This window comes from Phlebotomus papatasi, chromosome 2, assembly GCF_024763615.1.
Source record: "Phlebotomus papatasi isolate M1 chromosome 2, Ppap_2.1, whole genome shotgun sequence".
NCBI classification, from domain to species: domain Eukaryota; kingdom Metazoa; phylum Arthropoda; class Insecta; order Diptera; family Psychodidae; genus Phlebotomus; species Phlebotomus papatasi.
Genome location: NC_077223.1, coordinates 24,979,445 through 24,993,418, shown reverse-complemented (window position 1 = coordinate 24,993,418; position 13,974 = coordinate 24,979,445). Strand labels below are relative to the sequence as shown.

Sequence of the window (13,974 nt, the reverse complement as noted above, 5' to 3'; positions counted from 1 at the left end):
AGCAATGTTTTATGTTTTTATTTCCAATAAATTCTCTGTGGGACCTTTTCTCCCATCCAAAACGACGCGACATAAAGGCTCAAAATTATCGCATTTTGAATTTATTATTGATACACTCCAAGAACAACTACTATCCTGTGCTTCTCCACACTCATCAAATATTAATTCTCGTGGAAATTTATGGGGGAAACAATAAAATGTGACGCTAAATAGCATTTCTGCACTTCAATAAAACTCATATTTATCAATAAGTTATAGCTTGATTGTGTTCCCACAAGAATTTTCTGTTTTTATCACTGGGAAAGCCCTGAAATGGGAAAAATCATTCAGGAACTAGATGATTATTTCGAAAAATTATAGGAATTTAATAGTAACTTTAATTTTATGAGTAAAAAATAAAATTGAACAGTTGAAGTATTTTGTGAATTGGATTAACATTATAAATAATAGGAGTGGCAAAATATCTCATACCGCTTGGCCTTTAGGCGTGGTAACGGCCAGATGGAGGGACACACAGAGTGATGTCACTTCTCAAGAATCGGCTGAAACTCGAAGATTTTTTGAGAAAAATTGTACACGGGTAGTGGGAAATGAAAATTTTGAGTGGTAAAAAAATCAAGAAATTATGCAAAATTCCATCAACAGAACTCAATACACATTGCATGAAGTGTACCTTTTGAAGACTTACGGGCAAGTGGGGCACCTTTGAACTTGGACAATTGAGACAGCTTTGAAATTGATAGACTTTTTTTTAAATGAAACTGCTCCTTATAGTAAGGTGGGGTAACTGGATCATTTTCCGAAGAGTACTATTTAAACGCTTGTTCTTGGACTGATAAAATGCTTTTTAACTTCTTCTAAATCCATAGAATTACTCACTGTTTCATTCAGAAACATAATATAAAAAAAAATTATCAAAAATATTAAAGAAAATCTATAAAATAATGATAATACTGAAATAAGTCAACAAGCACTAACTCGGTCGCCTTTTCGCTAATTTACTTTTAATTAAATCTTTGGATTTAAAATGCTTTTTCACAAGAAAACAACAATAAATGTTTTCAATCAACAAGCTGTCATTAGCGAAAAGGGACAGATAATCCTAACCGGCTTATGTAGGTGAGATTCTTAACGTGAGCTAACTCGGAGTGCATGCAAATTCGATTTGATGCTGAAGTAGGGAGACGCCATTCAGTTATCTTGAATAAAATTCGTGAAATTATACAAGTTTTGTATTTGAACCAAAATGTCAAGGATTTGGATGAACTGACAGAAAAGTGTTATATGGGTGAAATGTAGACCAGAATGTTCTCTATAATTTTCCCATAGAACATGATCTCATCGATTACTCAGAAGCCAAGATAAGCGAGGTTTTTTGTTTCTTAACTTGTTTTTTCATCCAGAGTGCCCCAAGTAGTCATTTGTTGAACTTCAACTATATCAAAGAATTGTTGTATTTTGTGGGACTTTCCATTAAAACCATATTTTAAGTGTCTTTGTGGAGTAGAGGCAGTCAAATTGGCATCTGAGTGATTTCAAAGCGTTATTATGGGAAAAATCAATTTTTTCACACTTAAACGGCAAAATCTGAGTGATAGCGTAGTCTGAGTGGAAAATGATGTATGGACGAAATGTAGAGACAAATGTGCTCTACAATTATGTTGAAGTAATCATCAAAATCGGTTCAGCGACAGTCGAGATAATTGAGGTTATGTGATATTGAAATTGGTTTTTCGACTGTGGCGCCCCTGGTGTTGGTCCCACGAAGTTCAAATATTCTAGAAAGTTGTAGCATTTGGTGAGATCTTTCGTTTAAGCCCTCATTCATCAAAATCGGTCACATAGAACCGGAGATATGATTTTTTGAATTTCGTGAACTTTGACCCCTCATATCTCCGGTTCTATTGAAACCACAGCGCACATACGCACCATTTTGGAAACGTCTTAGACTGGACTACAACATACTAAAATTTCATTAACTTGCACAATGCCGTTTTTGAGAAAAGTGACTTTGAATTTCGATGAATTTTGACGCTATCACAGCGCCACCTGTGGTGACTTTTTGAACTTCCATCTGAAAGTGCTCATCGAGACGAAAGAAAAAAGGTAAAATTTAGGTCGCTATGTTAGTTAGAACCGGAGATAGAGGCCGGTCAATGTTCGAACTTTGACCCCTTATAGCTCGGGTCAGGGGTTTTAGATCGACTTAAGGTTTTTTTTGTTTGATAGGTATAATCAGCGGCTACAACATACTAAATTTTCAGCCCGATGCACATTGGAATTTTTGAGTTATTTAACTTTTAAGATTTAAAAATTTTCTTATTAAAAAAAGCGCCCCTAGCGGTGGTTTTATGAACTTGCGATGTTAGAAGGGGAAGTGGCATTTCACGAGAGCTTTCCAAAAAGCCCTCACTTTTTAAATTCTGACAATTAGAACCGGAGTTATGGCCATTTTAAGAAATTTTTTTTGGACCCTTATAGCTCGGGTCGGGGGACCTTAAGTTTGGTATTGATGGAAATCTCTAAGGCCCAGCTATAACATACTAAAATTTGAGTCCGCTGAATGCCATAGGGGCGGAGCTATTGAGATAACAAAAAAGGGGGGTCTTCAAAATGGCGGAAGGAGGGGTGGGGGGTGGGGGGTCAATGCACCAAGTTGCAATTTTCACCCGATATATAACCTTTGCCGAAAACCGCAAGTCGATATCTTTTTTAGTTTAGGAGCTATTAAGCTGCAAAGAGCGGCCGGCCGGCCGGCCGGTTGGCCAGGAACGTAACTTAGCCACATATATATTCGGAATCAGGAAGTGGCGAAACACATTTTGGCCAAATTTGAGGTCGATCGGACGACATGAAATTTTGTTAGGATTATAGTAGGTGAGATTGTTAAGAATCTCACCTAAATATCACTGCTAAAAAATTTTTAGTGAAGAACCCAACTGGTACAAGATTGGAAACGAGTCGATTACAGTGAAGTATGATAATCCGGGCACTCACTTATTTAATGCATAAAAATATTATTTTTGCTTTTTCTCAAACTTGAATACAGTAGAGTCTCTCAAATCTGAATCTCTCAAATTCGAACGCCGGCCGTTTGGATTCAAAATGTCAATTGTGAGGTTATGTTAGAAAGTTCGTATTCTTTGTGAATGAAAATCATATTTATGTGCTTCTTCCTGAATGTTTACATACATTATGACCGTATAAAATGAAAAGAAAGTATGTTACCACTAAGACTTGCGAGAAAGTACGGGAATTCGATTCAAAGTACAATTTAATCTCACACAAATTTCGTTAGTTTTGAAAAAATCGTTCGAATTTGGGAGGTGAGAAACGTCAAAAATACCCCCCGAACGTTCAAATTTGAGAGACTCTACTGTAGTTATATTATGTTACTGTAGTGACTATATTAGGGAAATAAATATAAAAATAATATTTTAAGTGGATTAGTCATAAACGATTCAGATAGCGAAGCGCCCGGATTAGCACACTTGACTATACTATGATATATTTAACTCCATAAACCATTTGGGAATTTAAAATCATAATAAGGCTCAATTCCATTAAAAAATAGGAGAAAAAAACCCAATTTCAAAGCTGTCCTAATTCAAAGGTGCCCCACTCTCCCCTATTATTATTTCCTCGGAGGACTTTTCTTCAATACAAAACTAAATAGAACTCTTTCATGACTTAAAATCTATTAAAAAGTGAGAGATATAATATTTAATGTCATTTTATCTTTCACACCTAATAACGAAAAGTTATAAGAAGAAAAGTACGTGATTTTTGTCATCTTTTAGTACGCTTTAGAGCTTTTGAGCTTTGCAGAAGGATTTCTCGTTCTTTACGATAAAAAAAATATTGAAGTTAGTCATTCTTGTCTCCGTGTTAAGGTAGATGATAAAACTGCTAAGATATGAGCCCTTCTATACTGCTTTCTTGATGGTATAAGGTGTGACAAGATGCAGATGGGATTTCTGTATGATTTTTTGCAGATGTGATGAAGGTACAGAACTTCCTCACAAACTGTACCACAAAAATGGAGGATTTGTATGGGGAAATGAAAGAAAAGGGGGTTAAAGAAAGGTGGCAAGGAGACGAAAAGTTCCTCGAGGGTTCATCGGAGAAAATCTTCGCAGTGGGGATTTTCTGTGAAAACTTCAACCACTTTTTTCTTTGCTCTTGTTTCATTTTTATAGCGTTCACCAACTTCAATCCCATCGGCAAAGTATATTCCACCTGGGAATTTTTTTTTTGTCTCCTAGAGTTGAAAAAGTTAACAAGTTTCAAACGCAACAAAGAAAGTTGCACTTTCTCACCACAAAAAGACCCATAATTCTCCATCTATCCTGAAATTGTAGCACATTGTGGGGAATGCGAGAATTAAGTGATGAAGTATAAGATACAAGATTGGGCACTTGATCGATCCCATCCATCTTCCCAATCTCACCCCCTCTTGTCATCACCAGAAACGAGCTAGGGGTTGGATAAAACCTATGTATATATACCAGCTCAATTTGTCTGAGTAACAGCTATTGTGATCCAATGGAAAAATTTTCATCAATCTACTTGTAAATTCCCTTTAAGATCTGGAGACATCCACTCCATTTTTCCTAACAAAAGAAATCACAAGTAGTACAACCTCAAAAGGACTTGCCATGAACATTCCCCTATCTTGCCATTGATCCGTCAAACATTGACGAAGAGAACTCTGAAAGCTTATCCTCTCGTATTCTGCTGTAGAAGCTTTTTCCACTATCCTTGAATCCCATAAAATTATTGTGTTTTCCATTTTGCCAGAAATATTAACACAAAAGTTCATTTAATTGCTGATAATAGTGGTCATTCTGACTGGAAGAGCAATTAGATAGGGATGACATTTGAGTGTGCAGAGCATAAATGTTAAAATGACATGGTACACACTGAAACTCAATTTATGTACCAAAGGATGAAAGAGGGTGAAATACCACTTACAGCAATATTAAATTCCATCCACATTAATTGCAAACTTTCCCACATTATTGTTTTATTTAATTTTATCCAGTCGAAAAATCGGACTACCACAATAAAAAGCAAAAAAAAACGCATAGCTTAGCTAATAAATTGAAATGTGTGAAAGAATTCTCCCTAATCTGTGAAAAAAGAGATGGCAAAGCATCCCAGACCCTGCCACCTTAAAAGTACTTTCGCATCATTTACTATTTACCGGTTCACAACAGATTTGAACCGATTTATAAATGACTCAAAACATTGCCCAAAGTGCCTTAGGACTAATAGGGAAAATGATTACACTGCACTTGGACTTGGATCACAATTTGAAAATTAAAATTCATTTGATTTACTATTCGACTGACCGATACAGATTAGATCAGAAAGACTATGTTCAATACCTGTTCAAGGGGATATTCATCCTCGAAACGTAGTAAAGAATAAAAGTCTAAAAATTAAAACAAGCCTAATGTTTTCGTTTCTTTTCGCCATTTAGGGCCAAAGTTAAAAAATAATATTCTGTAATTTAAATAAATTACTTTTTTAATCTTTCATTAAGTCATAAAGTAGGTTATAAACTATGGTCACCATGATGTCTAGTGACGTGGAATTAAAGATGTCTAAATGACTCCTTCATGACCTAATGTTGTACCTTTAATCATGCGGTGATACTTGAAATGACTTCAAAAATTCATTAATAAAATTTTGCCTAACTAACTATTATGTTCTTGTGTTTGTGTAAATTGGTTTTGGATTACCCAAAGGGTGTCTTCTTCTGTTCCACCACCCTTGTTGTTCATAGTACGGACAAAATAATGGACCATAATTGATAGCAAAATGTGACTTATATTAGGAAATTTAAGGTGAACCACAGGGATTTCAGTGGCGCAATAGGCAAAAGCGTTGGATCGATGGATGAGATCTCTGACTCGACTCTAAAAGTTGTAAGTTCGAGTTTCGCCCGGTGCAAGCAAATGAATATCTGATTTAGACAATTTTCACATTTAACAATAACGTAATGTAATGCACCGCCTTCGCCCAACAACTCAGGGAGCATGGAAGAAGCATCCACACCACGAGAAGGCGCTCCTGGGCGGCCTACAATGAACTCAGCAGATCCTTCCATACGAGAATTGATATTATAAAAATGATTGCCTTGTATATCTCGATACGACTAATAATAATAATAGGTGAACCATCTCCTCTTTGCAGAAGATTTGATCCTTTTTCGGTCTTTCAAAGAAAAGCTTCGACATGCATTTGACCGTTTCGTCAATGTTTGTGCAGAAACAGTTATGAAGGTGAACATGGTTAAATCTTAGGTGGTGATCTCTGGATAGTAGTGGATACTCATTGAAATGGGTGGAGAAGTTCAAATATCTCGGGGTGTTATTCACTATTGATCGTGCTGGAATGGATGAAGAATACTCATCATATCAGTCCGGCCTCCGGTGAAGAAGACCGAGCTTATAATCGTTCAGCTAATCGGGTTTTAACCCTTTAAGGACGAGAAGGTCAATAATCGGCGGTCATAAAAAATCCCTTTTTCTAACTTTTTAGAGCAAAGCGTAACTTTAAAAGATCGTAGGAATAATTTCATTTTTTGGGTCACCGGTGACCCAATCGTCCTCAAAGGGTTAAAGCTGTGTTCTTTCTTGTTCTTACCTATGGTCGTCATGAGATTTGTTTAAAGATCAAAAGAATAAGATCGTGAGATCAAGCCACCGATATAAAGGACCTCCGAACAGTAAGAGAAATCTCTTGACAAGTTTCAGTAAGTAACGTAACTTTTCGTGAGCTAAGAAGGGTTGATGAGATGTTTCTGCGTGTTGAGAGATCGCAAGTCCGATGGCATAGTACGGAGCATGAATCAAAAAATATTCCCTTGAAAACCTATACAAGCTTGCATGCAATTATGGAGAGGCACCGTATTCGGGATAGGCTTAGGACAAAGAGACTGAAACATATTCTGAATCTTGGAAGTTTATGAATAGCAGAGAAGTAAGGTCACCCTATATAGCCAAAGTCACCCTCAAATACGGTAATAAAAAGGTCTTTTCCTTTGAAGTTGCAGTAAGAATTGTTTCTGTTTTATGGCCCGTTATTTCCTCAATATACGTTAAATTTCGATTTTAAGATTATCGTAAAATTACGTCATACCGAAGGCAACGGCACTGCCTCACAAGTGTCGTTTTAAGGTTAGCAGAATTCAAATAAAAATAAATATGTTTTCAGCTGAATGGAAATCGGTCAGCATTTAGTGTTCGCTGGTTAGCTCTGTTGCTTCTGTTGACCGTTGGTTAGAGAATTGGTTGACAGGAAACACTATTAGTCAGCTGGTAACACAGCCTGAAAGTGTTCGGATGGGAAACAGAGCTGGGTTACCGACGGGTACCTGGCCTCGATAAGTCTTTGGTTTCCATAAGGAATCTTGAATGTACTTATAAAAAATTCAAGTCTGCTGAAAATTTCAAAGCGGTTACAGTTCTCTTTTAAGTACCGATCATACTATGTATACATATCAACGTATAGATAGACATCCCTGACAATCGGCTTCTAGCGAATTTTCGCCACTAATCAGTAATACACGTTTCCATGCAAAGTTTGGGTTCGGTTTAATGTTTTGAAATTACACCTCGAACCGAACCCTAGAAGTTGATATTTTAAGGAACTCCGACAATTTATTTTCGAATTGCGTCATTTCAAAATTTTCATTTAATTGAGTTTTATTTTAAAAACGTTTAACTTTTTAAATTTAGTACAACCTAATTGATTTTCATTAAGCTGATAAGTTTTTTTTTCAACGTTTGGTATCCTTAAAATGGTTACTTGAAATTGAATTCAAGTCCTTCCCACTACTTGACTTTATAACAGTATATCTTCTTAAATAAATCAATCTCTGCAGAGGCTTTAATTCACTTGGCTGTGACCGCTGTGACCATTGGCAATAGTTGCAAGAAAATATGATGGTTTCTACTCACCACTGCCAGGAACATAGATGTTGAGTGTGAGACAATCTTCGCTCTGATTCACAAGAAGCGGAATTACTTTCTTCAGATACTGATATCGTCCCTTTGGCATCGACATTAATGCGGCACTCCGATTTGCAACGTCTGGATAATTCTTCAAATGGCAAAAAGACAGAGAAGAACGAAAAGATATAAAATTAGACAAATTACTCTTCTCAACTTTTATTGCTAATGCTTATTCTTCTGAATCGTCTTCCATTACAACTAAACTTTACCAATAAGTATTGGGTGAAATGGTGTAAAAATATCCCCGAAAATTTACTCAATGATTGCATTTATTGACTTTTCATTGGCAAGTTTTATGGTATTGACTTTCTGACTATAAAGTTTGTGATGATTTTCTCTGACAATTGAGGAAGTCGTCGCAGTTTGGGATTTGCTGCATCTTCCAACAGAGAAATTTCACACAGAGAGAAGGAAAGTTTATACAGAGAAATTAGAGAATTTGTGACTCAAAGTAGTATTTAACTTTCTTCCTAACTCGTATCAAAAAAGAATTTCCTTAGAGAACGACTTTCTAAATCGATTTCCCGGTTGGCAGGCAAGTCATCACGTGCCAACTTCCTATTTATTTACTGAGGTTACGCTATGTCCCATTGCAATGGACAAAATTGAGATATATACGTCCTAAGATAGATAAAAATATCAAAACGTACTCTTAATTAAAAAATAAATGGTGAATATTAATTTAAATGGCACGATATTTGAGTTTGAAAATTTAATTTGAAAGTTTTCATACAGTTTTGTAAATAGGGAAATGAAAAGTTAAACAGTTTTAATCGCATGTCATTTAAGGAAAAACATTGTAAGAGTTTCCTCAAGCGCTCTCAAAACCTTACAAATTTCTCTGTTGACTTGCATAAATATTTAAACGTTTTTTTTATAATTGCCAGAAAATATAATCGATAATCTGTTTTGAAGTCCTTCCTCGAGCTTTTAAATTTTACTTCTTAAAAACTATTCAATTTACTTTATAATAAAAATAGGTGATACTCTTAATAGGGGAATGTTGGCATGGTTCGCACAGAGTGAACCTTCAAACAACGCAAATTTTCTCTATGTTTGCAAAGAGCTAGTTCGTCATTTCTTAGCCAAAAAAATAGATAATTATTAAGGCCATGAAACGAGATGAGAAATGGTAAGTCAGCTCTTTGCAAACAAAGAGAAAATTCGCATCGTTTGAAGGTTCACTCTGTGCGAACCATGCCTACATTCCCCTAATATTAAATAACATTCAAATTCTTTCTCAATTTTCAGATATTTTTAATTTCAGATTTTTTTTTAATTTTAAAAATCTTTATTTAAAATATTGCAATATTTTTCTTTTTAAAACTTTTAAAAAACTATTTTTTTATACTACGTGTTCAACTGTTTTCAAATTCCAATATCATCATTGCCAGTAAATTCCAAATAAATCCTTTGTACAAGAAATATCTGACTTGAAATATAAAACTAGTCAATCTAATTTCTTGTAAAAGTAAATTAATTTTATTATTTTCTTTTTTAAAATAAAGCTAAAGCGCTAAAAAGTATTTATTCGTTATTGATTCGTAAGAAATTTATTCATTTGATATTAGTAAAGTTTTTTTTATTTAACCGTTTTTATTCTTTTGTTTAATCTTATAAGATTTTAATCCCAACTAGTAGTAGCCATAAAGAATGTACTTACTTGAGGACACACTGGACTGAAGGTGTCTGCCAACTTAGTCCCAGTCCAGGGAATTAATTTTCGTGGTGGTGCAAAGCGATAGGGCCCTATCGGAGCAGCAGCGTAGGGCACACTTTTGAACACCTCAACGGGTTCCAGGTGCTTAGAATTGAGCTCGAGAATAACTCCGCGAATAGCGCCTGATTTGGTTTCCACAATTCGCGAGCTGTACCTTGGTCCAGCTGCAACTAGGGCTAATGTGATGAATAGGAGGCCCAGGAGCTGCCACAGTGGCCCCCCGGCAAGGCGAGCTGATATCGGCCCAACTGGGGCCCGCATCGTACTCTACAATGTCCTGAGGGGATCATCACTGGCCCCCAGCATAAGGAATATGACACAAATTGCCCGTACTTCCCAGAATTCACACTTTTCACTCACCCTGTTCCACTTCAATTATACTCACTACAAATAATTCCCATTGCAAGACCTTTGTCAGTCCAAATGGGGTATTAATTTCAAGCTTTGCTGCCTGAAGCATTCGCTCAGAGTTGCATTTTAGATACCACAGGATCTGAAAAGGGAAAGAAATGATCATTTATCTATGAATTGAATAGCACCATTTTCTCAATTTGCATAAATAGACCATTATTGGAAAGTTCAAAACCTAACTGTTGATTACTAATATCGACAGCTGAAGGGACACAATATGTGCTTTTAAAAGCATTGATGACAAAGCTTATGAGGAAATTAACGCGGTAGTAAAACACAGTTTGACTTCAATTTTAGTATTTAAATGACAACGTTCAGATCAATAAGCTTTACATTGAAAAAAAAAATTATGTTTACTGAAAAAATATGAATACCAATTTATTTGCTGCACGCATATTTGCTTTGCAATGTTTTAATGATGTTTATCCAGTAAACAAGTATGGTTTGTTTTTAATGCAAATTGCAATTTTTATATATTGCCAAAGAAATTGATGCTGACAGTCATGAGAATCTAATCTTATCAAAATGTGTCCTAAATTAAACGATGAACCTCTAAGCCAGGGTCATGACATTTCCTATGTTTCCCATATGTTTCTAACGTGCCGAAAAAACTTTTGGGTTTATTAGCTGTTTTCTGTCAGTGTAGAATGAATTAGCAAAAAATATAAATGCAAAATAAAAGCAAACTTAATATTGAATAGGCAACCGAAAACCCCAAATTGGCAACTTACGTAGTTTTGGGGATATCTCATGAAATGTGTACGAAAACAAGGAAAAATTTACACTAAAATCGGTCGCATTTTTCAGAACTAATGCCCCCCCCCCCCTGCTCTAAGCATTAAAATCTGAAAACTTGAATGTAATTTTAGCTCATATTACAGTCTTTTTGTCTCCTGTGATATAGATTTTGATACTAAAATGTGAAATTTATTTATTTAATGGTTTCCACACAATCCTGTGAAATTTTGCTCGATATAAAACTTTTTTTATGTGATTTACGTGCACGCAATTCCCTTCGAAATGCTCTATTTCGACAAGAATTTCTCACACGAAACGAAAATAAGCACATCTGTACGAAAAAATATCTTCTACACATTTTTAGACAAGTTTTGAGGTAATTTCTCAAAAAGTTGTGTTTTTTTTAAGCAGATAGAGTGACAATCTAATGAATTGTTCGTGACTTAAACACATCGAACAGACTGGGCTTTTTTACATGATCATTGCTTTTTTACTCCTTCATTGCTTTTTTACACGTGGAAAAAATATTGAAAAAATTGAAGCATCAAACCAATTTTTGCATCAATTTGATCTTTTTCCATTCTCTGAGACAATATTCTGTAAAAAGAAAATGATATTTTAGTAAAATTAGCCAAATTTATATACCTTGAACAAAAAGCAAAGAGCAATTGCCCGGTCAATTACTTTTTCTTGACAATTCCATATCACATAGACCGTTAACATTCTCTATTTGAATTCACTGTTCGAAATTTCATCGACCACCATCGAAATCAGCTGATGCCAGGAAAAATCAAAACAAAGTAAATTTTACTCATAAAACTCTTGTGAAAACTTTTGAAATGTATTTAAAATGAGTCTGGGCATTAGTGAAATTAAAGTTTAGTATAAAATACAGGTGAATAATGTGAACTACATTGTTTTGAACAATTGAAAATATTTCCCGCCTTGGACATTTTACTTACACTGGATGGCGCTATTCTCAGTGAGTTATTAATCGAAAACAATTAAGATGTCAAATTCACTTCTCCATTGCTTCTTTGAAAATCGATTAAAAGAGCAATGGCCTAGTCTGTTCGATGCTAAATTGTCAATTTTAAATTCTTTAACAAAGTTCTGAAACCAACACTTCCATTTAGTATTTATTAGAAGACAACGGCAAAACGCCCCAGCTGTTAGAAATTCTCCAACTCGTGACTCTGAAGTTTACCAGGAACTTTCAGGATTATCGACATTGGTTACTATCACACCATATCAGACTTTTCCTTATTATCAGGAGCTAATTTGTAAAGTCATTACAAAAAAGCTTTGATATATTACATTGATATCTCGACAAATAGTAAAACACTCAGAATAAAACTTTAAAAATACAAGTATATTTTTTTATTTTAAAATTCTGAATATTCTAATTTTTTTTTTGATAATTAACTAGTAAATACTAAGTTTTAAAAATAAAAATATTTTTCAAAATTATAGCTGAAAGTGCTTTGCTTTTTAAAAAATACCTCATAAAATTATGGAATTATTATGCTATAGGTTATTGTATGTTTCAAATTGTTAGGGGAGAACGGGGTAGAATTAAACACGTATAGTATTAGGTAGTGGTATTTTATAGTTTTCCTGCGAAGGAATATAGAGAAAATCACTCTTTATTCTAAATTACAGTGGTGGCCAAAATAATAGAATCAACTCCGCAAAGACCACTATTTTACCTCTAGCATTTTTGTTTATTCCAATTCGTTGAAATAATTTTGATATGGAAATGTTCAAATAATTCCCTCACATTAAATAAGTATTGTTTTGACAACTAAGGGACATTTGATATCCAAATAATGTATGTCTCAAATGTAACCAACATATTTTAAACGTAGTCGATCTATTTCTAAAAAATTTAATGTATGAACATGATGGAAGTATATTATCTAAAAATTATATGCGTTGTATACCAGAAAAATAACTTAACTGAAAAATACCTAGAAAATATCACTTATTTTCTTTTAATAAGAATAATACATTTTATTTAATAAATTCCAGTTAATATATTGGTATTTTTCTTTAAAATGACGACTAAATATTTTTAGATCCATAAACAAGTCATAATATGATCTATATTTGAGTAAAAATGTATAAATCTATGTCGGAAATATCGAAAGTATATTTATCTTACATAATCTTGTTTTTATGTTCATATAATGTGGTGAAATTGTAGGACCATTATGTTCTGATATATTTTAGTTACATTTGTTCCATACAATACACAAGTTATATACAACTTGTGGTCTTTTTGTATGACGCTGCCAGATTGTCAAATTCTACTTTGTTTATCAAGCAGATATTCATTTCTGAGTGAAAACTTGTGAAAAAAGTGATGCTTATTATAAGCTAAAGTCTTGAAGTGCACCAGCGTCTACAGTAAAGTCGAGTACACACATAGAAGAGGTCAAATTTTACAAAGTAAGGACAATTGATAGAAATATAGTGAATTAATACTTTATTAGTGAGAGCTAATATTTTGTTTCCTTAATTGCAGTGTAGCGAAAATACAAGCATTACAACAACTTCCTGATATTCTGTCGTGAAATTAAATTGCAGAAAGAGTGTTCGGAGTGCAGAAAAAGTCCATAAAATGCATATCATTTCAGTGTTTCACATTGTTTATTGTGAAGTGCTATTTTTGATAAAAGAAATCTGCAATGTATACATAATGTACGACATAATAAGAATATAATCACAAAAATATGTAAAAACGTATTTTCTTCTATATTTCTTATTTATTCGAGTTATAATATCTTGATTTAATTTTATGGAGACAAAAAGAAAATGATGGTGTGGAAAATTATAGAAAATTGGCGACACAAAACCCAATTTAATAAAGAAATTATGCAATAAATTTTGTTTAAAGTGATGTATTCTATATATATATATATCGTATGGTTGCCGTAAAATATTTAAAAAACAGGCATAAAAAACATAAAATCACAATTTACAATTGCACGTCAAGATTTTGTAGCCAGGACATGGCCTGACCTGTCACTTCGTTCTGTAATTATGTAAAAATTCCCCATTCACTCAAATATGGACCTC

General features: G+C 34.1%; 1 protein-coding gene across 2 annotated transcripts in view; it reads right to left on the bottom strand.

Moving 5' to 3' along the window:
- Positions 1 to 13,974, bottom strand: part of LOC129803194 (neuroligin-1-like) — a 122,871-nt gene that overhangs the window by 55,229 nt on the left and 53,668 nt on the right. For both annotated transcript variants that reach the window (XM_055849594.1, XM_055849595.1), the window contains exons 2-3: positions 9,688 to 10,237; positions 7,971 to 8,112 (exon numbers count right to left, since the gene is read on the bottom strand). In XM_055849594.1, coding sequence (XP_055705569.1) covers positions 7,971 to 8,112; positions 9,688 to 10,005 — 460 coding nt within the window. In that variant the 5' untranslated portion in view covers positions 10,006 to 10,237. The remainder of the gene's footprint in view (positions 1 to 7,970; positions 8,113 to 9,687; positions 10,238 to 13,974) is intronic.